Here is a 27,749-nt window from a genome sequence, read left to right on the forward strand (position 1 = left end):
TTTACATATTTACAATGACACAGACTTTCTTCTAAATCTTCAACTATATAGTCTTTATGTGAGCAAACTAATATTATTGATTAATAATTTGTTTTTTTCAGTTAAAAAAATGTAATCTTAAAATATCTGTTTCTGACAAAATGTCTTAGTTGATTAAATTGCTGAAAACTAATCAATTAATTATCAGAGTTACAGTAAAGTAATTTTCTATTTATTAACTAATGACAAAACATTCACACATCAGCTGCTTCAGCAAAACTGGAACTAGACAAACTCAGAGTCACACGACAACATCCTCACACACACAAACCAACATCAGCTGTTCACACACACACACACACACACACACACACACACACACACACACACACACACACACACACACACACACACACACACACACACACACACACACACACACACACACACACACACACACACACACACACACGACTTACAGCTGGCTGGGTGTAATGCTCGGGTTGATAGTTTGACATTTCATGGTCATTATCTGTCATTACTCCCTGTGGGGGAGCGTGCACACACACAAACACAGACACACACACAGACAGACACACACACACAGACACACACACACAGACACTCCCACACAGGGGAAAGTGGTGGTTTTGACCCATAATTTGAGGAGATATGAGGAGAAACGACTCCGAGCTGGAGAAACACGAACAGATGATGTGTTTCTGATGGAGCGGGGGGGGACAGATTGCAGCTGCTGTGTGTGTGTGTGTTGGCCTTTTCAGAAAAGAGCTGTGATTATGGGCAGTTATGGCAGGAAAAGCCTGGGGGACACCTACAGTAAATCCAAAACACAGAGGCAGGAAAGAAACAACACAAAAGGTTATTCTGGAGAAAAAACGACAAAACGAGGAGAGGACGAGACGCGGAGGAAAAAGGATTCAGAGCGAAACTGTAAAAGTCAAACTGTAGCAGCTGAACTAAACACTGCTCAAATCCTAAATTATTCATGGTGTTTGTTTTCCGTGCAGGGAGGAAGCAGGTGGGCCGGGTTTACTCCGTCACTACACATCACATCATCCCGTCGGAGAAAACATATCTATAGTTTTAACTTCTACTTGTTCTGGAGGTTCTGGCTGTGAGATACGCAAATGTTGGAACATGTCAGAGGGAGTCAATGTTAGAAAATTCATGTTGATGAGGTTTCTAACACGTGAAGGACGTGAAACTTCATCTCAGGATGAAGAAGAGGAGCCGTACACGTAGAAGACGAAGACGTCAACTTGGAAAGACGAGGAGATTCCAGAGCTTCTGGTGATGAGGCCGACGCCGGACAGAGCTTGTGAATAATCTCAGAGTGAAGCTGTTAAAAAGTCTAAAAAGCTTCACACGGCCGCAGAATGAATGAAAACAACTTCTTAACGGACAGAGAGTCGATTAATCCGTCGTTAGAGTCACACGAACATGTGAAATCTGAATTTCTTCAGGATTTATAAAATATGACAAAACTACAGCTATTTTTCTGATCAAGAGAAAATTGGGTTCAACGGCATTAAAGCTTCAAGTCTCTGCTTCTACGAGTCGACTTTCAGAGAGAACGTGTTCTGAGGCTCGTTCACACCTGCAGCTCTCGGAGGTTTAACACCAGGTGTGAACGGGGCCGTCGCGTCAGTTCTGCAGCACTGACTTGCATCATCACTTTAAATCTGAGCTGCTCTCCGGGAAAGTCAAGCTCGGAGGAAAGAAACACTGCACTGTTTCTGACATTTAAGATAGTTCATGCGTCCCTGGGAGACACCAGCGGTCTGTTTATCTCCCACACACACACACACACACAGACACACACACACACACAGAGACACACACACACTCACAGTATTGTTGACCTTTGGTTTGTCTCCAGCAGCGTTTTAATTGGACTGTGACTTCGGCCAGCTTTCTGACCTGTGTGTGTTTGTGTGTCTCTCAGGACGTTGTGCGTCTGTACCTTGTCGGCGTTGTCTGCAGCCAGCAGGTTGGTGGCGAGCGTCTGCAGCTTGTGCTGGGCCATGTTCTTCAGCGCTGCCAGGCTGCGGCGAGTCATCGCCTGCTTCAGGTTCACCGCCGAGTGGCTCAGAGCGTCCACGGTGGCCGGCGCCAGCTCGTCACAGGCGTTCAGGATCTCCACCGCCGTTATTCCCATCACACACCGGTCCAAGGCTCCTGGAAACACAATGACCAGTCATGTGTGACACAACGATCGAGACAACTCAACAACTACTGCACACACATGATCTTTTTTTAATATAAACGAGTCTCAGATATTCACATTACTTCACGATCTTTCCTAGCGCCACCTTCAGGCTAAAATTAGCTTGACACACGATGTCTCATGTCTCATTTCCTCCGCTGTGTACGTTTTTCTGTCCATTAGCAGCGTTACACAAAAACTACACAACCGATTGTCTGGAAACTTCCAGAAAGGTCGAGCAGAGGAGGAAGATTCATTCTAACTGGCAGAATTTCTTTTCCACTATTTTCTTTTAAATTTTTTTGTGAATTTCTCAAAAAAATAATACAAAGATCTTTATGAAAAGAAAATCAGGTATCTACATATGAAAAGGTGGAATTTGGTGCAGATCTACACAATAATCCCGATGTATAAGTAAAGAATAAAGAAACAATATAAACACGATGAAATGTACAACATATAAAGAACATATATGATGTGAATGCAACAATGATTGTTTTTAATAAACCAGCGTTTCCTTTATCGTATTGATTCACTTCTAGTAATATCGTTTCCCTGATTCCACAGGTCAGTCGTTCCTCCTCCTGTTTCTGTGGAATGTGTCCGTGTGTCGCAGGAGAGGAAGCAGACAGACGTTATCTCAGCCTCCATCTTTCTGTGCCTCTCGTCTCACTCCCTCTTTATTCCTGTGTCTATCAATCTTTCTCATCCCTGCTCTCCTCTTCTATTTATATCAATCTGGCAAACGCTCTCTCTCTCTCAGACCATCTCCCTCCACACTTTGTCTCATCATCTATTATCTCTGGAATATGATTCAGGTCACAGACAGAGTCTCCTCGCTGCAACAATTCTTCAGAGAAAAGCCACAGAAAGGTTTAGAGAGACATCATTAGCTGCAGACAGAGCTGACATCAGTATTGGCTCTGGTATTGAGTGAGAGGAGAAGTGGCACCATTATACCTGTGTGTGTGTGTGTGTGTGTGTGTGTGTGTGTGTGTGTGTGTGTCTGTGTGTGTGAGAGACTCTGAGCCTATTACATGTCTAACGCCTGACTTCACACACACCTTCCTTAATTTCACACTTAGTCACCCTGCAATCTCCCAGCACTCATTCAGGTCGTGCACACACGCACACACACACGCACACACACACACGCACACAGACACACACACGGTCTTCTTTCCAGTGGCTAGTCATCATTCAACTTAATGTTACCTTGACGCTGCGCCACATACATGTTGCCGGCTGATCACTGTGTCTTGGTGTAAACCGAACAGAGGGTAGAGGGCGCCGAGGAGCAGCGAGTGAGATGAGACGATCAATATGAATCTTGTATCTGTGTTAAAATAAAAACCTCTAAAGGCTCATTTGTGTTCAACGTTAGATACGTGTAAGGAAATGGGCGGAGCCTTTGTTCCGTACCGCACGTCCTCTGGAAGCTCATCAAACTGAACAGTGCAGTAACACGTGGGGGGGGGAGCGTAGCTAACAGTTCAGGTGAGACAAACATAACGAGGAAGAAATGTGAACAAAGCCAGAAGTTTCTAAAAAGAGACTTTAGATTAGAGTGTCAGGCTTCAGCTCAACCGATCAGCTGATGGTAGAACATGTTAAAGAAACAAGGCTCATTAAAACGTCTGTAGACCTCGTCACAGACCTGACTCTGCACTGCCCTCTAGTGGATGCATTGCTCATGTATGTTGGCAGTGACAGGTACAGCACACGGTTCTCACCTGTGTCCATCTGCCAGACGTAGACGGAGCCGTCGGAGCATCCCACCACCAGGTAGTCGTCTGCCGGGCGCCACTTGATGACCTGTATGGGGAAGAGGTGTCGCGACGCCAGCATGATGCACTTCCTCTCCCTGAGACTCAGCAGGCCGACGGAGTGGTCGCTGGCCACCGAGCAGACGCAGTGCTGCACGCGGGTCTGCAGAGGAAACACAGCGCGTTGTGATCATCAAGGAAACGAGCAGATAGATGTGTGTGTGTGTGTGTGTGTGTGTGTGTGTGTGTGTGTGGGTGCCACATTTGACCTCAACACCATTTTAAAGGTATTTCTACCTCAACAACATCAACCCTGTAGCATTTTGATCTAATGTCAGCAACAAAACACTGTTTTTCAGTAGATTCCACAACACGAGGAGGAAAGAAAGTATAAAGACAGAGTGAGGACATTTCCCTTGTGTTTCCCGTGTTGAAAGAAAGGTGAAAGAGAAAACAGGTCTCAGAGACAAACAGGGACGTGTGTCAGACGTCTTACGCTGCAGTTTTCAGGAGGGATGATGAGCTGCGTGATTTCTCCCCCGTGGACACAGAAGATGTGTTTCATCTCCCCGGTGAAAATGTCCCAGACGATGACAGAGAAGTCCACGCCTCCGGAGACCAGAGAGCGCTGGTCGTAGCGGGGGGAGATCTGGTACGGATACAGGACGCACGTCACCTTGTTCCGGTGACCTCGCAGGGTGCGATGGGGCGGCCAGCCTGTGGGACAGACGGACAGAATGGACACGAGACACTGAAACAACATGTTTTGTGACAACTAAAATCTAGCGGTTGATAATAAAGCTTATTCTCCCTGGACGTCCCTCCCCCTCCTCACCTCTGCGGAGCATGTGCTCCCCCTGCAACAGCTGAACGATCGCGGTCTGAGTGGCAGGAACCAGGATGATGCTGCCGTCTTCTCTGCCGCACACCATGCGGCCCTGAGAGGGGATGTATACGCTCGCCGTCACCTGGGGAGAAACACACAGAACGAGGGAGCAACAATTATCCAAAAGGTTTAAGGTACCAACTGTAATAAAATGTAAATTGCTTGGAATTCCCTTGTTTCCAGTATTGAATTAAATCATGAATTTACCTTGATGGGTTCTTCTTTGCCGGGCAGGACACTGAGCTGGTCGATGATCCCGGCAGACACAGGGGTCAACTTATCAAACGCCTCCTGGAGACTGACGGTGGACGACACCTGCAGCTCTGCAGCGAGAAGAAGATACGATCAAACCAGAGACAAGTGAGACTTTCATCAAATAAAACGTAAGTTAGAGGCCTCGAGCAAATGTGAAGTAAATGAGTTTGAATCCTTTTTTTTCAAGCCTTCATTTTCCTATCATCGTCGTTACAAACATTGGCCACTAGATGTCCCACTTTTACCACCACTTTCTCAAGTTATTAGTTTCTCATCCTACTTCACACAAAAGCTCATAAACGTTATTGTTCAGCAGAGTGTTTTGTTCAGCTCTGTGATGTCCCCCTCCAGGTCCCGGCGTCCTTACCAGCGGCGGTGGACAGCGGCTGCAGGGGCGAGGTCTCCGGGATGCTCCACATGGACAGCCTGCCGGCCGAGTCCCCCTGGATCAGCAGCTTGTGGAAGGGCTCCCGCCGGCCGAAGAAGAACCGAGTCACGGGAGGACAGATCAAAAGCTGCAGGACGACAAATACGGACGTCAACAACTGAAAACCTGAGATCTCTCTCTCTCTCTTTAGGAACTAGAACAGTTTATTTCCCCAGAACACGTGAAAACAAAACTCAGTAGATGGGAAGAGAAGAACTAGTGGATATTTTGGACGTTTTTGATGCTGGGTTGTTGTTTTTTTTACGTCTGAGGTCCATGTGGAGCTGAAATGTTTGGTTCTGTTCTCTGGTCGTCTTAATAAAAATCACAAACAACAACACACAGCAAACTGTAGGAAACAGGACCAAACAGCTCAGACTCCTCTGGACCTCCGGCTCCTCCGCAGCTGGACAAACATACTGACGTCAGGAGGAACCGACAGGATGAGAGTCGTGGGACTGAAGCTGAACCACCAGGGACTAACACACAGAATAATACATCTAAGATCATTATTTTAATGCTTCACTTGAATCTGTGAATCCTCAAAGCGTCAGTGGCTTCCTACATGACATCATCAGTCACATGACTCTCACCACGCCTCCCCCTTCAGATCAGGTGACTTCTACACCGACTACATCGTCCACTAACGGGTGAGTTTCCCTGGGCTGAGGTGAAACGTCCGTCCACTGAAGGAAATCATGGACTGAATCAAGAGCCATAGACGGTTGTGTCAGATCTATGGCTCTGGATAAATGAGAGCCTGAGGGGAAACTCACCGGGGGGGGGCACTGTGAAATATGAGGTCAGTTTTGTCAACAATCACCAAAACCTGGGCTGATTTTATTTTGTCTCGATACTTACGAGTCGAACATGCTGGGTTTATAGACGTATGATTTACATCTCAACATTTAAAGAAAGTCAAACATGATCAGAGGTCACTGAGACGTAATGGAGGAGATGGGGGGAGGGAAGCAGAGACGAGTCAAACTGTGGATGGTTCCCAGACGTCACTGTGGGGGGGGGGGGGCTACTCATAGAAAGAGGAAACCTAAATGTGTATTTGCTTTGTAGGCCACGGAAAAAAAAGTTAAAACTGATCATAAAGTTAAAAATATATCTTATTTAAATGTGATAAAAATCAGCTCTTCTCTTATTTACACTTCTCAAACAAAGAACTGGTTATTTCTGAATTCTATAAACTGTTAATGGGATTTGTCACACGTCAGGAGATGTGAGCGCTGACTAACTGCTGAGGGTTCAGAAAGACTAACCCCACCCGCCTGGAATACAAACAAGGAAGAAACAAACGCAAAGAAAACCTCACACACAGAAACACCACGTCCTCTTCTCCTATCTGAATCCAGTACTTCAGTTCATACACTTCAGAATATGTCAGTATTATAAATAGTGAACCATAAATATGTAAAATGTGAAGACAGTCTAAAATATCTCAGCGGGTCGTTGTCGTGGTTAAGAAGCAGCTCGGGGACTTTCATGCATCTTCATCAGTATGAAGGCAGATGAGGAGGGTGATGGTGCTTTTGGAGGAGGAGCTTTGTTTTAGTGGGAAGAGAGAATGAGTCCAGGTGAACCAGAATGAGTTCAGTCCGTCAGTCAGGCAGGAAGGAAGGAAAACACGGAGCGGAGCAAACAAAGCAGACACTTCACTGTCGTCCACTCAGCGGCTCACGCCTCCATTCCAACACTTTCCCTCAGACTCCTCCTCAGACACCTGAACAAGCTAGAGCATCCTGTAATCAACTCTCCTGCATTAGGAATCTGTAGAGAGTCGTGGGGCGTTTCCTCTAAACCCATTGGTCACAGCGGTGATTGGAGAGAGTAGACCCAACGCCACATCTCGTCATATTAAAGAAAACTAAGAAAATAGATTCTGGATCCGCCCGTTAACGCTGATCCGCTCCAAAATTCTAAAAGTTCTTCCTTGGGTCGTGACCCCTCCTTCACAAAATATCATTAATCAGTTCAGTCGTTTTTAAATAATCGTTATAATTAAAACCTTCCTGGACGTGTGGAAGCAGATAAAGGTCGAGACAAACAGTCAGAAACAAGGATCAAGTTTCACGGTCACCAGTAAAAACTAGCTAGTTTAAGATGATAATTAACCAGTTTATAACTGATTTTATCATTGGACATTTGTTTATTATTGACTAGAAATATATAGTAGTAAAAAGGAGGAGGTCAAATTCCTCTATAGATGAGACATTGGCTAATAAATCAGGTTTATTATTTAAAGTGTAAACACTGATTCTCAGCTTGAGTTCTTCTGCTTTCAGGACTAATTAACGTGTCTCGTGTTTAATGCTCCACGGTGCCGAGTGAGGATGAGCCACTGAGTGGACGTCAGGGTTTTCACTTCTGTTCCCACAGTTTGCTCCTCTCGTCTACGTGTCACTTTCTGGCTGAGCTGCAAAGTCACAGTTCAGATAAAACTGAGTAACTGATGTGTTAAAAACATGTACCTCACTGATTCCACTGGTGTGATTAGTTGCACCACTAATTAAATTCATATTATCTATGATATGCGTTTAGATTTTATAAATATCCCGTCAGTAAAAGACACATTCAAATGCTGGATCATCAATTTTATGAACAATAAACATGTTGTAGTTAACTGGTTAAACGTGTTAAACCAGTGATGTGGTAGAAATGTTGCAGTAAATCAATCTGAAACCATTTAACTTGGTTTTGTTTTGTTCTTTTTCAGACACAAATTGGCCTCAATCTGGAATTACTTATCTAGATTTTTAAAAGATCACCTTCTAACCGTGTGACAGTAAAGTTGTAATAACTGTGACCAGCAGCTCAGCCGTGAAGGTGAAAACCTTTTTCTTCCACTCGTTGTTTTTCAGTATGTATTTTCTGGGGCTTACTGGCGCCTCTATAGGCTGGTGACGGTATAGCGGCTCTGGGGTGTAGAGCTCCAAGTCGCACCCGCTGGCCGGGAGGCACATCACCTCCACCACCTCCTCCTCCTCCTCCTCCTCCTCCTCCTCCTCCTCCTCCCCTTCCTCTTCCTTCTGAGAGGAGCGAGGAGGTCGAGGGAGGATAATACAAAAGGAACAAAAATAAAGAAAAGGGCACAGATGACAAAGTAATACCTACAAGACAATAAATTATAAATACACACAGAACAAGATACTGAGGGACCGAAATTATAAATAGACACAAAACATCAGGGGTCAGGTTCACACACATGGATTAAACCAAACCTTCGAGAATAAAAACCTACAGATGAGTTTTAGTCAATACGATCAGTAAAGATCTGAAGGTTGGAGGTTTTATTTTTAGAATTAAATCAAACCTGATATTGAAATAATGGCCTCAAAGGAGAGATGTGTTTAATCCCAACAGACAGAGACAGGAGGTGTCAACACAATCAAGTTTCACAGGTGAAGAAATAAAAAGACAGACAGAAATGAAGGAAGCAAATCTTGTTTGAATAAGAGCTTCTCTCCCTGGAGAACTGGGCTCCAGCTGTTTGAGTGCGAAACGCTCGACGTCTTCAAGGAGTAGAAGAAAAACAGAGAAGTGGCCGATGTATGAAGCTCCTGTCACCACTTTAAAATCAGGTCGTTGTTGACACATCCAAAGTGAAACCAGCTCTGATGTCGACCGACAACTTCTCCGACACGTGAGCGTTAAATCGTCACCAGGTTTGAATCCATGTGTCTGAAGTGAGTCCTGATCATAACGGACCAGTGCAGACGAAACACAAATACACAGCCGACACAGAAACAGAACTACACACATCTACCTGAACATAATGTTCACTGCAGCGGATCACAGCTAGAAGCCTGACGGGTTCATTCGGATCATCTCCAGGACTTTCCTGCGTTTTTCTGCTGTAATGAACCAACTAGTTGTGGTCGACTTTTTCTATGTGTAAAATTACATGTTTTCGTGTTTTGTGTGTTTTTATATCTGCCTGTAAATTACAGTGAGGTGGAAAGTGCATAAGACAGAAAGTAAACAGTAAACTGATGTATTGTCGAGTCTCAGGTTCACACAACAGCTACGAGTGTGCGACTCTGAGCTGATCCATGTTTTCAAAGACGTCAGAATTACTTGACTTCTCCAGACTTTGCCAACAGATCATTTGCTTCTGCTTCTCTGTGTTTACCTGGAAACAGATTGTTTAGAAAAAGAGCAGATAAATGAATATATATATATATATATATGTGTGTTGTTGTTGTTGTGAGTGGTTAAGTCTTTAATCGTCTTTAATAAGAGACTATTGCTGTTACTGTTGCATTTGAAATTCTCAGACACAAAAATTACAAAAGCTTTGTTTCTAACATTTCTGCTTGTCATTGCAATGTGGTAAAAAAACCCATTGACCACCACTTCCTTTTTCCAGTTTCAGTATCAACTAACACTGCGATGACAGTTTCAGTTTCCCATCTCTTATCTGTGCTGTCAAGCGTCAGAGGAGAAACACTGACCTGTTTGTCGGAGCGGCTGGCGATGCTGTAGACCAGAGGAGGGATGGAGCCTTCTTTAGTTTTACCAACATCACTGCGGAAGTGTTCGCTCGCAGGCAGACAACTGGGAAACACACAAACACAGAAAGTCCAAGTTCAGGGCACAAACCTATGAAAGAACTTCAATCTCTGCCTGTACAGCTCCCGTGACTTTATCTGAACATGACGGTGGATCTGTGGTCTTCCTCCGTGATGTGGACGACGTCAGGAGATACCGAGCAGGGACACGAGACCCAGAGGAGACAGTTTCAAAGCGTGAGGTTTACCTGGCGGGCAGCTTGTAGATGTAGCTGCAGCCGTCTTCGGTCCAGATGATGACTTTGTCTGCAGCGATGAATTCTCCCCCGGTCCAGGCCTGGTCGCTGTCACTGGGCACCGAGCAGAGCAGCGAGTAGTCGCCTGCATCAAACACCTGAGACAAACACGGATTCATGGATGAAACCATCAGCTGAGGTCGGGTCAGGTCGTGGTCGTACGTCGCTCTAATCTCTTACCCTCCAGTACTTGGAGCAGACGACCAGCAGGCTGCTCTGCGTGAAGGTGCAGAAGGAAATACTCTGACAGCCCTGACAGTAGATGGGTTTAGATTCTTCTTCAAACACCGGGTCCAGGTCCTGAACACACAAACACACGAGTTATAGAGTCTGAGCTGATACACACATCGAAGCTGAGACTGTGGGGGAAACAACTGAAAGAGTAGAGTACTGGTACTGAAAGATCGGCTGATAGAGGATTTGTTTGGGGATTTTATGAATTTCTCTATTCACACAGGTCTATTGACTTTTGTGTAATGTAATAGAAAACATTCTCCTCTCATTTGCACAGGTCCAAAAAGAAACATAGAAAGACAGATCAAAGCTGATAAGGATGAAGAAGAAGAAGAAGATGATGGAGGAGGATTAGGGGGAATCTAGTGAAGGTGTTTTATTGTGTTTTGATTGTTCTCATCTTCATTCACTGATGTGTTGAACAACGTGAGGACTGAGGAGACGACTGCTTCTCTGCGTCGCTGATTTATAACAGTCACATGTATATTTTCTGTATCTTTCAACTCTACCTGATCGTTATCTGCTCAATAAGATTTCAATGCTTCATGTGAACACAGTATTTTTCAGAAAGGTCAGTAGCAGATGTTTCCACAGACGTCTGACTCGAGGCTGATTGCTTGTTTATAACAAACGGCGGTGTACCTGCATCCTGCTGACCTCAGCTGTGATGATCCAGACCTTCAGAATCCCAGTGACTGACACCGCCACCACTGTGTCCTCTACAGAGACAGAGACAGCAAATTAACGTCAGAGTCGTATAACTGATGAAACACACGTCAGCCCAGCAGCAGATAACAGCTCCACACCCCCGCCCGGGTCTCTCACCTTGTGTGCGGTGAGATCGGATGATGCTCATGGAGCTGATCCAGTCGGGGGAGATCTTAGACACCAGTGAGTACAGGACCTCCAGGCTGGTGGCGTCCACCACAAGGATTTCTGGGTAATGGCCGTTGCAAAGCAGACGTCCCTCCCTTTGCGTGCCGATGGTGAACTGATAGAACTGGAGAACCACGGAGGACAAAGAGGGAGACACAAAAAGATGAGGAGAGACGACAACAAGACGAGAAAAGAGACAATATTGTGATCAACTAGAAAATATTTGAATCTCCGCTTTTATTTTAGGACTTACAGGATGTGTGTGTGTGTGTGTGTGTGTGTGTGTGTGTGTGTGTGTGTGTGTGTGTGTGTGTGTGTGTCTTACTTGTATGCCAGTGTGAGCGCAGGCCAGCTTAGTGAACTCAATACAGCGTCCATCGTTCACATCCCATAAACACATCTCCCTGAAACATGAGTAAAGTGAGTTTAGATACAATTAAGCAAAGAATGCTCAAAAGTTTAACTTCTAATGTTCACTGTGTTTGTGAGTTTGTGTGTGTGTGTGTGTGTGTGTGTGTGTGTTAAACATGTACTCACCCATTCTCTGAAGCACTGACAATATACTGCTTGTCACTGCACGTGCTGGCTTTAGAAAGACAGGTGATAGAAGCCGTATGTCCAAACAACATGGCTCTGGGACAAATCTGTGGGATTAAATGTTTAATAAGATGATGAGATAACGTCACAGATTGATAACAAACACACAAACAGCATCATGTTCATCAAACAGCACCTCCAGCTCAGGTGTCATGTCCCACAGGCAGATCTGTCCGTCATGGCAGCCGGTGATGATGGTGCTGAAGTCATCCATCACCAGCAGGCTGCTGATGCAGTGGGTGGGCGCCGTGCGGCCCCAGAGCACTATGGGTAGAACCAGGCTGTTCCCCGACATTATTGTGATGCGTCTGGAAAAAGAGGGAGAGAGGGAGAGTTAAAAGGAAAGTGGTCAGTGGTGTGACATGAAACTCAACAGTTCTATAAATGTAGGTTTGTTTCGGCTTCATCCCTCCATGACTCTTAAAGGACAGATACTGGAAGGGAGGATGAAAATAACGTCTACACTGCTTTATCAGTATATATATATATTACAACATAGTGTCATCTGAATCCACTGGGGAACTATTTATACTGCAGATACAACATTTAATAAACTGGCCAGGGACCACAGATGGAAATGAGCCTGTTGAGCTGAATCTGGCTCATTTAGCTGCGGATCCCTGCAAATAAACAAACACATAGATTTGTGTTGTTGTGTCGCTGCTGCGGACCCACAAACACACAATCACCGAGTCACCGCAGCATCGAACACCTCCCAGATTAGATCACAGTCAATCATTACTCATCATCACATCAACACAACATCTGCTACGGTTGATTGATTCACCTTGAAGGCTGAGATGCTAACATCCACCACAACCGGAAACACAGACACGCGAGCAAACCCACGACCTGATAAAATCCCAGTAACAATCCTGATAGGAGATATTTAATAATAAAGATGAATCAGATGTGGGAGGACATGTTTAACGTCCATCTGCATCTGCAATGTCGCGACTTCCGGGGTTAGCATGGCGGCTAACGAGATGAGAGCAGCGGAAACGCACCAGAATAAAGGTCCTACTGAAACATGTCCCTCTGTCGGAGCAGCTGATGATGAACTTTTCTCCCCGAGATGAAGTGAAACTCGTGTTTTCCTCCTGTTCGCTGGTTTTCAGCAGCTGATCCGAAAACAAGCCGATCACAGTCTGATCACGTGACAGGCGACCGCTGCATCCGCTCGGACGCCTTCACAATAAAACTGATGTAGTCATTTATTTATTTTATTTACTGAGTGAAAACACTTGTTAGAAATACAAACCTTGAGACAGATATCACGTATCAAAGATGACATCAGTGTTTATACAGTGAGATAAATGAAAATAGAAAGACCAACAACAGTAGAACATATTTAAAGTTCAAATTAAATTCCCAAAATATCTAGTAGTGTATGTTTTCCAAATGCAAACAGGTAAAAACCCAGCGATTATATCATATTATATTCTTTAATTACATCAGTTGTTACTTTACTTGTGATGTAATATCTCAAATCGCTCTTTCATCACTTTCTTTTTCATTTTAAAATCATAATAACTAAAAATGTAAATGAGACCGGAAGTTGTGTTTGTTGTTGCCGGATGTGCGCGCGCTCTCCCGCTTGACTCTGGCTTCCTGATGGCGTCTTTGCACGTGTTCGTGGATTCATTGAGGATCTGTGTTGTTGTCTCGTGCCCTGTGTGTTTTTAAGTGTCGCCGCGTGTCGGTTGCTGTGTTCCGTCTGTAGTCGCAGCTTCCGAGTCCGTGTCACGATGATCGGAAGAAGAACCCCCGGTTTATTTAGTGCTAGCTAACAGCGGAGCTAACGTTAGCCTAGCCGCAGAACAACATGTTCAGACGTGTTTCCAGACACTGACAGCGACACGTGCACCACTAGTTGACCTGCTGGTTACTTTAACTAACTAGCACCATGGATCAGCAGTTCCCCCAGCAGCTGTTCCCCTCGTTTTATAACAGCGGACCTCCGGACAGTCTCCCGGAGCACTGCGCTGGAAACTGGGGCTGCTACGACCGAGTGAGAGCTGAGGTGAGTCCGCTGAGAGGCTCACACACACGGGGAGCAACAGCTTCAATCAGGGGAACTGATCCAGGATCCGGATTTAACCAAGTGTCAGAGGAGAGAAACCAGTTTGAATTCATCCGATCAAACGTCTCAGAGCTCATTTCTGCAAAGGAAATAAACCAGTGGATAAATATTCACAGTAACCACGTGGAGATAACAACACTACATCACTGACCACGGATTTATTCTGTCTGGTTTGAATTTGTTCAGTATTATTATTATTTATTATTATAAGACGATCGTGTTATTATGTTACTATTTACTGTGTTTATGTACGAGTGCACACACACACTGTCACACACACACACACACACACACTGTCTCACACACACACACACACACACACACAGTCACACTTTCATCTCCAGAAGTCATGTAACACACCCACGTTGGTCTGGTTATGTTTGTATGTTGATCTCTTTTTGCTCTGAGAGGATTTTTGCTGTTTTAACGTGTCACCTGTTCCGTGTCTGAATTCACAGACTCTCTCGTTATGTTGTTGTTTTTCAGGGCGGCTCCGGTGCTGTCTCCAACTGGACGTTTACACCGGGACATCAGGTCCGAGGGGAGACATGGCGTCACACCGAGCCGGTACCGGTTCCCCTCCTGCAGCCTAAAAGAAGTGAGTCAGGCCTCAAACTGTTCCCAGTCCAGTTCAGATCAGGAGCAGTGAAGCTGAGACTCTGTTCTCACTGACGGCTAAAACATCTCAGCGTTTCCAGCTGATGCTCATTTTACAGAATATCAATCTGTGAATACATCTTTATATCTGTCTTTATTGTTTGTTTGTTTAAATTGATTATAATAACAGTATTTTACTCAATTTATTTTCTATTGATCCATTTGTGATTTATTTCTCCAGCGTTCCTGTCGCATTCAAAGCCTCCAGATCCTCAGGACTTCAGAGAACATGTGAGTTCAACGGTTGAATAAATACAAAACTGCTCGTCCTCCGTCTGGTTCAGAACGATTAAACATCCAGACTTGTTCTGAACAGAACCGGACTGAATTCAGCTGCAGCCTCAAATCTTTTCTTTATACTTTCTCGTTGTTTTTGTCGTGTGTTAAAGTTTGATTATGTTTTGTATTTAGATGCAGAACTTCTTCATGGATCACTGTCAGGACGCCTTCGGCTGCATGGGAGAAATTCTGAGCGAAAACTTCAACTTTGAAAAAAGAAAGAGCGAGGTGAGTCTCAGGTTATTTAACAAGCAGTTAGAAATCTATAACTGATAGATTATGAACGTCTTTGATGTAGTTACACTGAATAATAAATAAACAAATGTTTTGAACGAACCTGAGCCGGAGACACTGATTGATATTTCATGTCGTCAGAATCTGAGCGGTCGTTGTTTTGCAGACAAATCAGAACTCTGTGAACATGTGGATGGTGAAGAATGTCCTCGCTTCCCTGGACTTTAAAATGTGAGTGAACCTGATCAGTGTGAAAGTGGATTTGGAATCGGATCAAAATCTCATGTTGATGGTTTTTTAAAATGTTTATTTTTTTATTGTCATGTTGCATCTTTTCCTCAGATGTCACAAGACGTACCGTTCCCGACCGCTGAGCGGGTTCGGAGCGCTGCTGTCGGACGCGGTGCATTCGGTTCCTCCTGAGCTGTTGGGTTCTCTGCTGTACGAGGAGCTGACGGAGCAGAGACAGCGTATGGTTTTCTTCGAAGGGGCCACAGGCGGCGCTCTGACCTTCATCCCCTTCTCTGAGGGGAGCAGCTCTCAGCGCGGCTGCCTTCTCTACCCAGGAAACCAGGGACTGAACCAACTTAGTATCCTGAAATCAGACTGAATCAGGTTATTGACGATGTGAGTCTTCTGATGTTTTTATGTCATGGAGCAAAATGGGTCTGGTTCTTAACGCAGTACCTCAGACTTCCACAATGTGGAGCTGCAGCACCACAGAGGACGCTCCTCTGTTCTGACGACTGGCGGCGACCCGTTCAGGTTCCATCTGAAAGGTCCGATCAGGCAGATCAGCTCCGCCTCCCTCTTCAACAACTGTAAGAATGAATCAATTATTTTAGACATTAAGATGAATTCATTCTGTCTTCACAGTTTTCCTCCGAGCTGCAGAGTTCTCATCTCGTGTGTCTGTTGCAGGTTGTGTTGCCGTGCGGTCCGATCACCTGTGCGGAGTTTGGAGGTTCAGCGAAGGAAACGATCCTCGTCTGCTTCAGGTCGTCAACACCGCAGAGGTCGCGACCTGCGTCAGCGCCAGGTCAGTGATCGCCAGAGAGGAGCGTTTCATTTGAGGCACAGGCGTTAGAATAACGTGGTCCCTGCTGTGTGGCGTCAGTCCTCATGTTTTAGGTGAAGTCCTGGTGGCGAGTGAGAGCGGAGCAGCGAACCTGTGGACTGTTGGCAAAGGGTGAGAGAGTTTTAAACGATGGTTCCGACAGTTTGAGGTTTAATCTGCTCAAAGTCAAACAGACATTAACATGATGTTCTCTCCCACCAGGATGCTGAAGGTTCGGGAGGAGGAAACCAACCTCTACTTCAATGCCAAGTCGTCGTGGCGATGGTGCGAATTCTCCGCCCATCCCAGGGTGATGCTGTACGCAGACAGGACGGGGGTGGAGCTCACAGACATCAGGGTGAGAGGATGTGGATAACATGGTGGCTGCTTTATTTTGTTTTTGAAGTGGGATGAAGCAGCAATAATGTAAAGACCACACTTATTTCCTCCTGGTTCCTTCATCTCCTCGTCCCTCCTTGTTTTCACTCCCTCTTTCCTTCATAACCTTTGTCCCTCTCCTCTTCCCTCCTTCCCTCCTTCCAGTCGAGTCCCGCCAGTGGCCACACCCTGTTTCGCATCAGCAACACCTCAGAGTGTCGGAGCGGAGAGAGACTCATCCTGTCCAGATATCTGGGAGACGCCCACTCCTTCCACCACCTCATCACCACTCAGGTACACGAATGACTCAGAGCTTTATTTAAATTCTAATGGATCCTAAAGTGTCTAAATATTCCAGATCTGTGAGGATGAGCCTGAGGAAACGTATCTACTAAGATGAACTAGATTTCAGTTGAGCATGAATAATAATCAGTCTTCAGTTGAGTGAGCGTCTTCATTAGCTCGACAAGTTTCATTTCATGTCAGACGATGACAAACGCCACCGACACCTGATCTCATATCATTTTGTCCATCAATGAAACTCGTGTACTGTTTTCTCTCCGCCCGTCAGTACTCGGCCTACGTCATGGACGAGCGCTTCCCCGGCGTGCCCATGCTCAAGTGGGATCACATGATGGAGTCCCCGCCGTTGTTCTGTCACGTCCTCCCTGGCTCCGCCTCCTCCGGTTCGGTAGTGGGCGGGGATAGAACCACCAAGGTGGTGTTGGGCTCCTACAGTTCCCAGGAGATCACCATGCTGCAGTACTCAGGTCAGTCAACAGGGGGTGGCATTATGAGCGCAATACAAACAAAGTCTCCTAAACGTTCCAGTTCTGTTGTAACGTTCTGCATGTGTCTGTTTGATCAGGCGGTCGAGTCGAGGCCTGTTTCAGTCGAGGTCCTCCTCAGGCTCTGCACAGACCCAGAGAGAGTCTGAAGCTCCTCCCCGTCCAGATTCCTCACCGCCTGGACACCGCCACCAACAGACTGTCCTCGCCTGCTGCAGGTGCGTGAGGACGAGGAGACACGGCGTGTGCATTCAGTTAAAGTCATAAATGGATGATGGGAATAATGTAGTTTTGTTTGTTGTCAGGTCTGACTTGTGTTCAGAAGAAAGGAGGAGAGGAGTGTATCTGTGTCGTACAGCTCACAGAGGCCGGAGATCTTTTCTACCAGATCCTCGAGCCGGATCGTCCGGACGCTGACACGTCTCGACCTCCGGCGGCAGAGACGCTGCCTCGAGAGAAAGAAGCGCCAACACCAGAGAGAAAACCAGCAGAACATCTGTCACAGGATTCACAGCTTGTTGTGGCGGACACGTCGAGTGATGAGGAAGTGATCGGACCCACTCAGGCTGTGCCGAGGTTCGTGGCTGAAACGCCAGAGAGGGAGCAGCTGTCTGACTCCGAGGATTCACAGATGGGAGAGAAAGGTCGATTGCTGAAGCAGTTGGGCCTGACCGTGATCGTTAACGATGATCCTGAGCCGGACGAGGATCCTGAGCCGCGTCCCGTGGGTGAGTTGGACAGAGGAGAGACAGACGCAGCTGGAGCCGGTAAAGAACCCAGCGGTGCGGAGGAACCGCTCTGCAGCCCCAGCAGCTCGAGTCCCGTTGTTCCGCCTGAGAAGACGACTGACGTGAAGCTCAGCAAAGACGTTCTCGTCACATGGAAACGCTGGCTCCAGAAACTGATGAAGAAGAGTTGTGGAAAGAGGCCACGCCCACATTTGCTACATTTCACAAACAGCACTGACCGTCTTCTCCACCTGCCCGTGGATGGCGAGGCGAGAGATCCTTCAGAGGAGGAGCGTGTGCAGAGCCTGAGGCGAGATCTGAGGACGTGCATGTCCAAGCGCTCGCTGCTGCTTCACGAGACCGTGTCCGCCTCCCTCGCCGCTCCAGACTCTGTACCGCTGCCCAACGTGGTGGACACAGAGGCCTGGAAAGATGAGCTGAGCCAGCGCCTCACACTCTCTTGGCAGGGGGAGGACGTGTGGCGGGCGTGGTGGGAGGACAAGCTGGGGCTAAACAAGGAGGAGAAGGTGAAGGCTCTGAGGAGGAAGAGGAGGAGGGAGAAGGCGGTGAAGCGAGCCTCCGGCCAACGCCTGGAGCTGTCGGGGAGCTTCTGCTCCTCCATCAGCTACCAGGACCTGGGCGGCTTCTCCGATTCAGGTGGCTGGTCCTCTGCGGCAAGCCAGGGGGCGTGGTCAGACAGCGAAGGGATGATGCCAATGTCCCAGTCTGAGTGCGGGACGCCGAGAGCCACGACACCCTCCACCACGTGTGAAACCCCAGTTCCCACGCCAACCACCACACCTGCGAAAGATAAACAAGGTGACCAGCGGACTCCCAGCAGCTCCTGCATCCGGTCTCTGTCGCAGAAACCAGAGGCCACATCGGCCAGTCTGAGGAGGAGCAGACATCTGTCAGAGGACGCTCTGTTTACTCCACAGGTGAGAAACGTCCTGAAGGAGGAGAGCGGCGTGCGGTCCCCTCGGAGGACGCCGCGGGTGGATCCTTCCAGGGAGGACTTTGTCTGGTCGGGTTTCTCCCAGTCGCTGTCCCAGGGATCACAGACTCGACCGGGGCCGTCGCAGTCATCGCAGGCGTCTCAGAAGAAGAAGAAGTCACGGATGGGATTCTGATGGATTTGGATTTTCCTTTTGAAATGAAAAAGACGGTTTCTGGGGTTTTGGGCTTTGTTTTGGATCTACAGTGGTTTTTATTCTGGATTAACTCCGGATCCCCGAAGAAGACGTGAGGCTGAAGGAGGCTGAGTTTGAGGAGTGAGTGGAATTTATTTGATTTGATTTGTGGTCATGGCTTTTGTTTGCTTAGGCGATTGTGTGTTTGTATGCATGTATGTGTGTGAGATATAGTTTTTTTTCCTCGATTCCACAGCAGAACTTATTGATTTCACGTCATTTCTTAATTCTCTGACTCAAAACCCTGAAACAGCTCCTGCTTGTGCTCTGATGTTTTGTTGCTTGGACAGATTTCCTGCGCTCCAGCTTCAGCTCTTCTTCTGTTATTATATTTAAATAGTCATTAAACTGTATGATTTTTAAATTAGAAAAACTCTACACAACATTATTTGCTTGTTTGTCTTGAAAGCGTCATGTGACTGATTTGCTGGTTTAACTGAGGTCAGAGCTGTTGTTGGTTTCAGACCAGTTCAGCGTCTCGAGTTACAGAGAATCTGTTGTTTCTACATCCTCCATCTTGTTAGTTTCACTCTGTGTGTTTGTTTAGTTGAACCTGTTGGACTGAAATCTTTAGGTTTTTTATTTTGGTAAATGAAAGGTCGCCTCAGTGGCCAAATTAGTTTTATAAAACATTTATACTTTTGCTTTTCTACACAAACAAGAACTGAATTTCTCAATAAAAACAAAGACATTTGTCTCCAAGAGTCTGGTTCTCATTGAACGTCGACAGGAACATGTGAAAACTGAACCACCTACTTCTATAATATTTAATCCATAATTTTGATGCTTTATTTCTAATCTGAGAGTTTTTGATGGAAGAAAATGGACGTGACAGAAAAGATTAAAAATAACATTTTTTATAAGATTTTCGTTTTTCAGTACAGGTGACAAAAAAGAATAAATAACTCAATATCTACACAACTATTAACATTTTTTTGTACATCATTTACAGTTTTACATGTTTTTGTATTAACATTTTTTTACATTTTTAACATTTTTTAGAATTTTTGGACACGTGGTCTGAGTTACATCTTTTCATTCAACATTCTTTCAGAAAAGAATCAAAGACCTTTTTTGAGCTACATCCTAAAATTGGCAACTTTAAATATATCACACACACACACACACACACAGTCTGAACACCCTGTGGCGACCGCCAGGTTCCGGTTCTGAAGCAAAACGTCGCTCACGCTTCAGTTTCTCTTCAAACGCAAACTCCAGTTTTACCATTTAACACTTGAAATGAGATTTAAAAAGAAAAACTGTGCAAATCAAACTCGTGACAGACGATCAGAGCAGACGCGTCTGGAAACGTCGTCATTGAGAAATAACAACGCTCCAGTTTCGTTTCAACAAACCCCACGAATGACAGTGTGATGTTGACGAGGATGAAACGAAACCACGCGACTGCTCTGAACAAACTTCTCTTTACCCTTAATAAAAACAGTCTTAGATTAATAACAGTCAAAAACATTCTAGGAAATACACACCACATGTTTTGGCAAATCATTTTTTTCAACAACGAGAACTGTGTCTGCTCTGATCCGATGACCGAGCGTCACCGCGGCCTCGGTGAGCTCAGCACCTTTCAGACGCCGTGCGCCGAGTCGCCCGGCGTGTATCTGCCAAACATCACTCGTTCATCCTCAAACTCTCGCATCCTGGAATGTGACGTCTCAACATGCACCAACACTTTCACTAACTAAAATCTACCAGAAGAATCCAGAGCACTCAGCTACACAAGTCTCCTCCAGCACCGCAGCTTATTCAGCAATAAATTAAAGGACGTCGGAGGGGGCGGGGGGGTTCAGAGGTTGGCACGGGAGGCTTCAGGCGACGAGGTGTTCACGGTCTTTTTGTTGGCGGTAGTGCAGAGGGAAGTACGGCCCCTCGGCGTCACTGCCCAGGGAGCTGCTGAGCGACTCCTCACCTGAACTCATCACATCCTCACATGAGTCCTCGCTGCAGAGACACAAAGACACAAAGAGACGCTGTTACAACACAGACATTCAGAGAATTCACTCATTAATGACCAGAGAGCTGCCGTCTGCATGAGGTCGGTTTAACTGGAGCCCATGAGCACTAACATCCTACAGGAGAGAAGACGGTGGAGCTGACGGGTGTAAAGTCAGACGATCACCAGCTGATCTCAGGCTCTGACTCATGATGGGTGGGACTCAGCGTCTGTAAACATCTGTAAAAGGATCATCGCGGCTCAGGTGTGGTGCGTGACGTCATTCAGACTCAGTCTGAGGATCGTCAGGTTTTAGTTGAACAAAGAGTTCTCACTCAGTCCGCTGGGAGAGTCTCCATGTTTGGTTTTACTCATGTTTGCTTTGACTGACTTGAGACAGAACTTCCTCCTGAAGTTAAGTGTTACATAAGAGGTTGGACGTCATGGAAACGTCTGTCAGAGGGACGTGACGAGGGACTCGCACATCTCATAATACAGAGCTGGGAGACATGAGAGCTGCTGTGTGTGTCACAGCTGTTACAACACAACAGAAACCTGTGTGTTGCTGCACAACTGGTTGCTTCAGAGGAGTGTTACTACACACACAGACACACACACACACAGACACACCTGAAAAACTATTTTAATCTGTCTGTGACTTGAGTCTTTAGAAGAAAAGTATTAAAAATGTATTTAAGTAAATGACACATTTTGATCTGAACCAGTTTCTTTCAGTTTCTGTTTAACTGGAATACTGAGAAGAGTTTTTACTGTGTTCATCAGTGTTGTGTTGCTATAGAAACATTCAGTGTGTGTGTGTGTGTCAGTTTTCTTTTGAATTTGAACCGTCTGATGTCAGTGTTGTCGTCAGTGTTTCCTGGTCTGAGCCGTCACATGATGAAACCAGTGCTTCACTGACTGGTTGTTCAAGTGTGAAACACAGAACCAGGTTGAATCTGATTTTGAGTATTTTAACTGACTGATTCGATATCGAACCCGAGGATCAGTTTCTCTGTAACTCACTAAATCTGATGTGAAAGATGTTGGTTACTTTCTTCAATATCAAGGTTTCCACAAGTTACATTTTTTCAGATTTTTAGGACCATGACGATTGTCTTGTTTCATGTTTCAAAACTAATTTTAAATCGCAGCGGAAGTAGCATTGAAAGTTGACATAATGAAGTCCTTAACGTATATGAGACCAAATGTGTCATATTCGAGCCTCTTTATGATTATTGAGGCCTAAAGTTCAGAAAAAGACCCCCTGTGAACCCTGTGTTATTACGGGCAGCATCTCTCTCTGGTGTGTTTGAAGCTCTCACCTCTCGCTCTCGTCCCAGCCCCCCTCGGGGATGGTGGGCAGCTCGGGGACGCTGCGGTAGGTGTGCAGGTTCTGGGCGGTCCGCCGCGACACGATCCACTGCAGCTTCCTGTGGTTGGGCTTGCTGCACTCGGGCGAGGCGTAGTCCGACAGACACTGAGCCACGCGTTCGCTCCACAGCCGCAGCTCGCCGTCCGCAATCTGAAACCAGACAACACCGTTTAGACGCTCGTCCCGCGGCCCCGTACGCGAACTGACATCAGGACCTTTTAAATAACCCGATTACTGAACACGTAACACGGACGGTAAACAGAGACCTGGGGTCTGCTTCCAGGTCAGGAAGTGAAGGGAGCCAGCCTCGGGGGGGGGGGGGGGTTTCATTGCTCAAATGTTATAAGATCATTGGTTTTCATGTGGTGTTTAAAATATAAATAAGGAAACGAAACACTCAACTGATTCGGTTTGAAGACTAGAAAACATGTTTCAGGTCTGAAAAGAAACATCCTGGTGACCTAAATATCTTTGTGGCAGCTACAGGCAAAGACCTGAAATATTAATAATCTCAAAAACAGTCCAGGATGAAAACACTGTTCATTTGTTTTCTAGATCAAAAGTAAAAAAGGTGAAAAACAAGAAATAAAATGTGGAATGTGATCAGTGTGCAAACTGAAGATTTTCATGGGGAAAACATGACTGTGTTGAGTTGAGTCACAAGACACCAGATTATATAACCATAGCCCCCCCCCCCCCCCCCCCCCTACGGATCCATTCAGGCCTGTGTTCACTCGTATTCTGCTGCCAGAGGCTGGAATCATGTTAAATAGTAAAAGTCTTCAGCCTGTTTGTGGAGTTTCTGACTTCCTGTTCACAGCTGATCTGTGGAATCGTGAAACAATACCAACAGTTTAAATTGGACTTAAATGAAACTGGTCACATTCTCTGGAACTAAACCTCGGGGCGCTCACTTCCTCTATAGGGATTTTCTCCTCGCTGCGGTGTGTTTTTGTTTTCCATGACGGTGTGTGTCCACAGGTGTGACGTGCCCCCCCCCAGTGCGTCACACAGTGTGTCATTTACCTTCAGGTGTCTCTGGATGTGAGAGGCGATCTCCAACATGTCCTCCGACTGAACAGCTGCGATCTGCTGCCTCAGGAGCGACAGGGCTAAGACGGACGGCTGTGTGGGGGAAATGGACAGAAAGAAAAAACAGTTTATATCAAACCAGCAGCGAGGTTTTTGAGAAACTCATTAGACGACTGAGCTGCTGTAATCCAGTCGGACCTCTGACCCTCTGCAGTGAATTCCTACCTTGGCTTTGGAGAAGGAGATTCGGCACAGACAGGCTTTGAGCTGAGCCTCCAGCTTCTCCAGGCTCAGAGTCTCCTTCCTGTTCACACAGAGTCAGGTTCAGGCATGTTTCTCGTCAGTCACACAAACAGAATCAACTCTCATCGTCTCATAAACACCTTTTAAGATAAAAGCAGTTAAATGGAATATTGACGTGGTCGTGCATATTAAAAACAATATGAGACGGTTATGTAAGTGTGAGATTTTAGTGCCGGCAGCAGGTGACAACAAATCTTATCAGTGCACTTCAGTCAGACATGGAGTCAGCTGAAAGTAAACTGTGCTACATTGAGTCGAACCACTGTGAGAAACGGGGGTGTGAGGAGGCTCTGCCAATCAAATCAGAGGAAAACCTGAACTCTGGTGTGGACGGTGAAGTGTCGAAAAACTTGGTTTATTCAGAAAAACAATAGTTTGAAGCTGATGTGAAAGAATAAATCAAATGGTCTAAATGTTGACTTTGATCGGTGAAGTATCTCAACAGGTCGATTTTAATAGAAATGAGTTTATTTAAAGCCTGAAGTTGGTTCTGAAAATAACCAGCTGATTCAGTTGCACTTCCTGTTCGCTGTGACCTCACCTGTCCGTGGAGTGTGAAAGTGCGATCTGATGGTACAGCTGCAGGAAGGTTAAGGCAGTGATGGCTTTGGACTTGAAGTCGAGCTTCTCGGAGACGATCTTCTCCATGCGGCCGAGGTCGGAGACCGTGAATCTGCACTGTCCGATGCGGATGAGCTCGTCGGTGGACGTCACGTTGCACTCCTCCTCCGTCACTTTGGCCGCCATGTGGAGGCAGCTGAGGCTGACGCAGGACAGGTGCTTTGGCTGAATCTGAGGGGGTGAAGGGTGAGTTAGACACGGTCTGAAAATGGCTCAGAAGCTGTGAGATGATCCAAGTTTATTAAAGAACACTTCACAGGGTTGGCAACAAAAGCAGCGTTCTCTTCACCGGAGCTATGATTTAGCGAAGTGATCAAGGAAGATGGACACAACACATTCAGCAGCCGGGGACACTCACTGTCCCAATGAGTGATGGTGTCTTGTTTAAGTCCTGGACTCTTGAGTGCAAGTATAAATTCAAGCTGAATATTTTTACCAAAACAAAGTAGACATTACTTTATTTGCATCTTCAGATGATAACTGAGGCTTCGGGCATTTACAAACTGCACAGGCAGACAAAAAACGAGTCACCGCCCCCTGCTAAAAAAAACCAGAGTCCTCAGGTGTCCCGTGTCTGCTCCTATCATGTGTAAGAATCTCTCACCCTCATCATGGCCAGGAATCTGTCCAGCAGGTTCACAGCCAGGACGAAGGTCTGCGTGCTGTAACCAAAGAAGCTGGTGAGACTCCACAAGTCCTCAACTTTGGCATCTCTGCACTTGGCCGAGATCCGACTGTCGTCCTGTGAAACAAAGACGTGTTGATGATAAACCTGCTTCATCTGTTACAGCACTAATGACTTCTAGACTTCACTGATGCTGTGGATCAGTAGTTTGTCCGGCGTGCTCACCTGTGTGGAGGACTCGATGAGGACCAGCCCCGTTTCTTTAGGCAGATAAAAAACCTCCTGCTCGTAATTCACCCGCAGCTCCTTCATCAGCTTATAGGCGTCCATGTCTCGGTTGGCACAGGAGGAAGTGATGTCGAACCTTCACACAGTAATCACACTGCAGAAAACAGGGAAAGGCACAGATTCAGTCTCAAAACAAGATAACACAACATAAATCAGAAAGGTCAAATAAAATATAATAGAAAATTAATCTAGAGCAACATTTGTTCCACCAAAGTAAACATTTGCATTTTTTCTTTGCTACACGTCAATATGAATATATTTACTTTCTATACCCACTTTATCTTTAATGATCTTTAATGACTAATCGTTATTTATTCATTTACACATTTGTTATTCATTATTATTTATTTACATATTCGGAAACAGCATTTAACTCGAGAGGATTCAGGTTTCCTCTCTTCTGGTTGGAAACTGAAATAAAACCTTTTGACATGTTGATGTTTTTAAATGGCTCATTTCTCTGTGTTTGGATTATTCTTGTATTTCTCTTCCAGGGCTCGGAGCCCGGAGCCCCCCCCCCCAGCTGGGCTCCGGTGTCAGATTTCCTCCGGTCGACGCCTTCTGCTCTCGAACCGAGAAAAACAACCGCTTGTCCACCGGTCCGTCGGTTGATAAACAACCCGCAGCGAACACAACAGCCTCCTCTCGACCGAAGCCTCCATCTTTAGCCTGCTCCCCTGATGCTAACGGAGCAAGCTAGCGTTAGCCGCTGCAAGCTAACATTCGCTCCCCCGGTCGGAGGAGCGGGGGAGGGGCTGCTTCCTTACGGGCTTTATGGATTTAAACCGCTCGACAACATTAACGATGTCAAACATTACATGTTATATCAACGATGGAGGTTTATTGTTAACAAATAACCGAATAAAAGCTGCTTGTTGTTGTGGTTTCTCGTCGTAAACAGAACCGAGGTTGTTTTTTTTTTAAAAGGGTCGCGAGGATCCGAGCAGAGCGACAACAGAACAACATCTGTCTGTGTGGAGACAGATGTTTGTTTATAACGGAGAGAAAACAGCTGGTTTCACACTTTGAACCTCAGTAACACAACAAGGACACACAGGAAACACAGGAAACACTTCGCTGAGTGGATTGTCCTCTTCTAAAGACACAGACCAGGAAACACTGTCCGCGTCCAATCCGTCGAAATGCAACGATTCAAACGCGTTGAGAGAAGAGATCCACAGACATGTTAGTTTGTTTCTATATTAATCTTCTGTTGGAGAAGATTAAAGATGAATAAACGTCCCTTTGTCGATGGGTCACATTCGTGTCTCCTGTTCTGTCAGTGTCTCTGAGTGTCTCTGAGTGAATCTGTCCCGAGTGGAAGTGAGAGGATGTCTTTACCTGCAGCTGAGGTTAAATCCACATCTCGTGTTTCTGCTGCTTCTGTTGTTTCTGTTCTATCTGTGGACTCCTTCCTTCCTTCCTTCCTTCTCTCCTTCCTCCTCTTTCTCTTTTCTGTCTCTTTCTGTCCTTTGTTGATGTCCACAACGCTCACGCCCACAGGCCCTACGTCACGCGGCCGCGGCCAATCAGAGGCGAGGTTTCCAGAATAGCAGTCCCCTCCTCCCGAGTTTTACGGTTCGATTAAACGTTTGTTTTTATCGTTTGACTCGAGTTTTAACAAAGTCCTGAACATGTTCGTCTTTATTATCGATAATCGATCGTCAATAAATCGACCAATTCCACAGGAGTTGAAGTAGAATCGATCTTCTGCGTGAGACGCTCCCCCACTGACTGACCGCTCCATCAGCCAATCAGCGAGCCGCACTTTGCTACGTTCAAATATTCCGCCCAAATTGGGACGCTCTGATTGGCCTATCGCTGCGCAGAGCCCTGACGCAAGATTGGCATTACGTAGTGCCTTCTGTCTTTTAGTAATAAAGACTAATAAATACAAGAAACTCTGTTGTAAATGTCAAAAATAACAGAATGTGAAAGTTGTACAAACTTCTCAGGGACTGTGTGAAACATATAGAGTCAAATAAATACATTCAATGTATGAATATAACTGTATATAGTATTTGATTTTATATTTCTTATATCCCTTTGAATTTGCACTGTTTTGACTTTTTTAAAACACACTTACATCTGCTGCAC

General features: G+C 45.9%; 3 protein-coding genes across 6 annotated transcripts in view; 1 reads left to right on the plus strand and 2 right to left on the minus strand.

Moving 5' to 3' along the window:
- The window catches only part of LOC117771295 (WD repeat-containing protein 7), a 64,640-nt gene extending 51,385 nt beyond the window's left edge, over positions 1-13,255 (minus strand). Inside the window, exons 1-15 of one of the 3 annotated variants that reach the window (XM_034601496.1) lie at positions 13,071-13,255; positions 12,200-12,371; positions 12,004-12,110; positions 11,792-11,870; positions 11,416-11,590; positions 11,233-11,309; positions 10,537-10,656; positions 10,309-10,454; positions 10,004-10,106; positions 5,481-5,628; positions 5,066-5,181; positions 4,808-4,940; positions 4,469-4,689; positions 3,940-4,135; positions 1,964-2,178 (exon numbers count right to left, since the gene is read on the minus strand). In XM_034601496.1, coding sequence (XP_034457387.1) covers positions 1,964-2,178; positions 3,940-4,135; positions 4,469-4,689; positions 4,808-4,940; positions 5,066-5,181; positions 5,481-5,628; positions 10,004-10,106; positions 10,309-10,454; positions 10,537-10,656; positions 11,233-11,309; positions 11,416-11,590; positions 11,792-11,870; positions 12,004-12,110; positions 12,200-12,358 — 1,995 coding nt within the window. In that variant the 5' untranslated portion in view covers positions 12,359-12,371; positions 13,071-13,255. The remainder of the gene's footprint in view (positions 1-1,963; positions 2,179-3,939; positions 4,136-4,468; positions 4,690-4,807; positions 4,941-5,065; positions 5,182-5,480; positions 5,629-10,003; positions 10,107-10,308; positions 10,455-10,536; positions 10,657-11,232; positions 11,310-11,415; positions 11,591-11,791; positions 11,871-12,003; positions 12,111-12,199; positions 12,372-13,070) is intronic. The other 2 variants (XM_034601495.1, XM_034601494.1) reach the window with 2 other exon arrangements.
- A 355-nt stretch (positions 13,256-13,610) lies between these two features.
- taf1c (TATA-box binding protein associated factor, RNA polymerase I subunit C) lies at positions 13,611-20,479 on the plus strand. Of its 2 annotated transcripts, XM_034601504.1 has the most exons (14): positions 13,611-14,086; positions 14,633-14,744; positions 14,985-15,034; positions 15,215-15,310; positions 15,483-15,547; positions 15,659-15,906; positions 16,009-16,137; positions 16,238-16,355; positions 16,434-16,505; positions 16,596-16,731; positions 16,917-17,045; positions 17,323-17,521; positions 17,620-17,757; positions 17,845-20,479. In XM_034601504.1, the coding sequence occupies exons 1-14, from the start codon at positions 13,970-13,972 to the stop codon at positions 19,395-19,397; spliced, it is 3,162 nt and encodes a 1,053-aa protein (XP_034457395.1). In that variant the 5' UTR covers positions 13,611-13,969; the 3' UTR covers positions 19,398-20,479. The 2 variants fall into 2 exon arrangements, with proteins under 2 accessions (XP_034457395.1, XP_034457396.1); XM_034601505.1 differs by lacking the exons at positions 13,611-14,086; positions 14,633-14,744 and having other exon boundaries at positions 15,017-15,034; positions 15,458-15,547.
- A 556-nt stretch (positions 20,480-21,035) lies between these two features.
- ccng2 (cyclin G2) lies at positions 21,036-27,148 on the minus strand. The gene is made up of 8 exons (XM_034601625.1): positions 26,994-27,148; positions 25,590-25,746; positions 25,344-25,481; positions 24,660-24,910; positions 24,041-24,119; positions 23,810-23,908; positions 22,734-22,933; positions 21,036-21,419 (listed from the first exon to the last, which is right to left on the minus strand). Exons 2-8 carry the CDS (start codon positions 25,692-25,694, stop codon positions 21,287-21,289), a joined length of 1,005 nt encoding a protein of 334 aa, XP_034457516.1. The 5' UTR covers positions 25,695-25,746; positions 26,994-27,148; the 3' UTR covers positions 21,036-21,286.
- Between the last annotated feature and the right edge of the window lie 601 nt (positions 27,149-27,749).

Source organism: Hippoglossus hippoglossus, chromosome 12 (genome assembly GCF_009819705.1).
Source record: "Hippoglossus hippoglossus isolate fHipHip1 chromosome 12, fHipHip1.pri, whole genome shotgun sequence".
Lineage (NCBI taxonomy): Eukaryota > Metazoa > Chordata > Actinopteri > Pleuronectiformes > Pleuronectidae > Hippoglossus > Hippoglossus hippoglossus.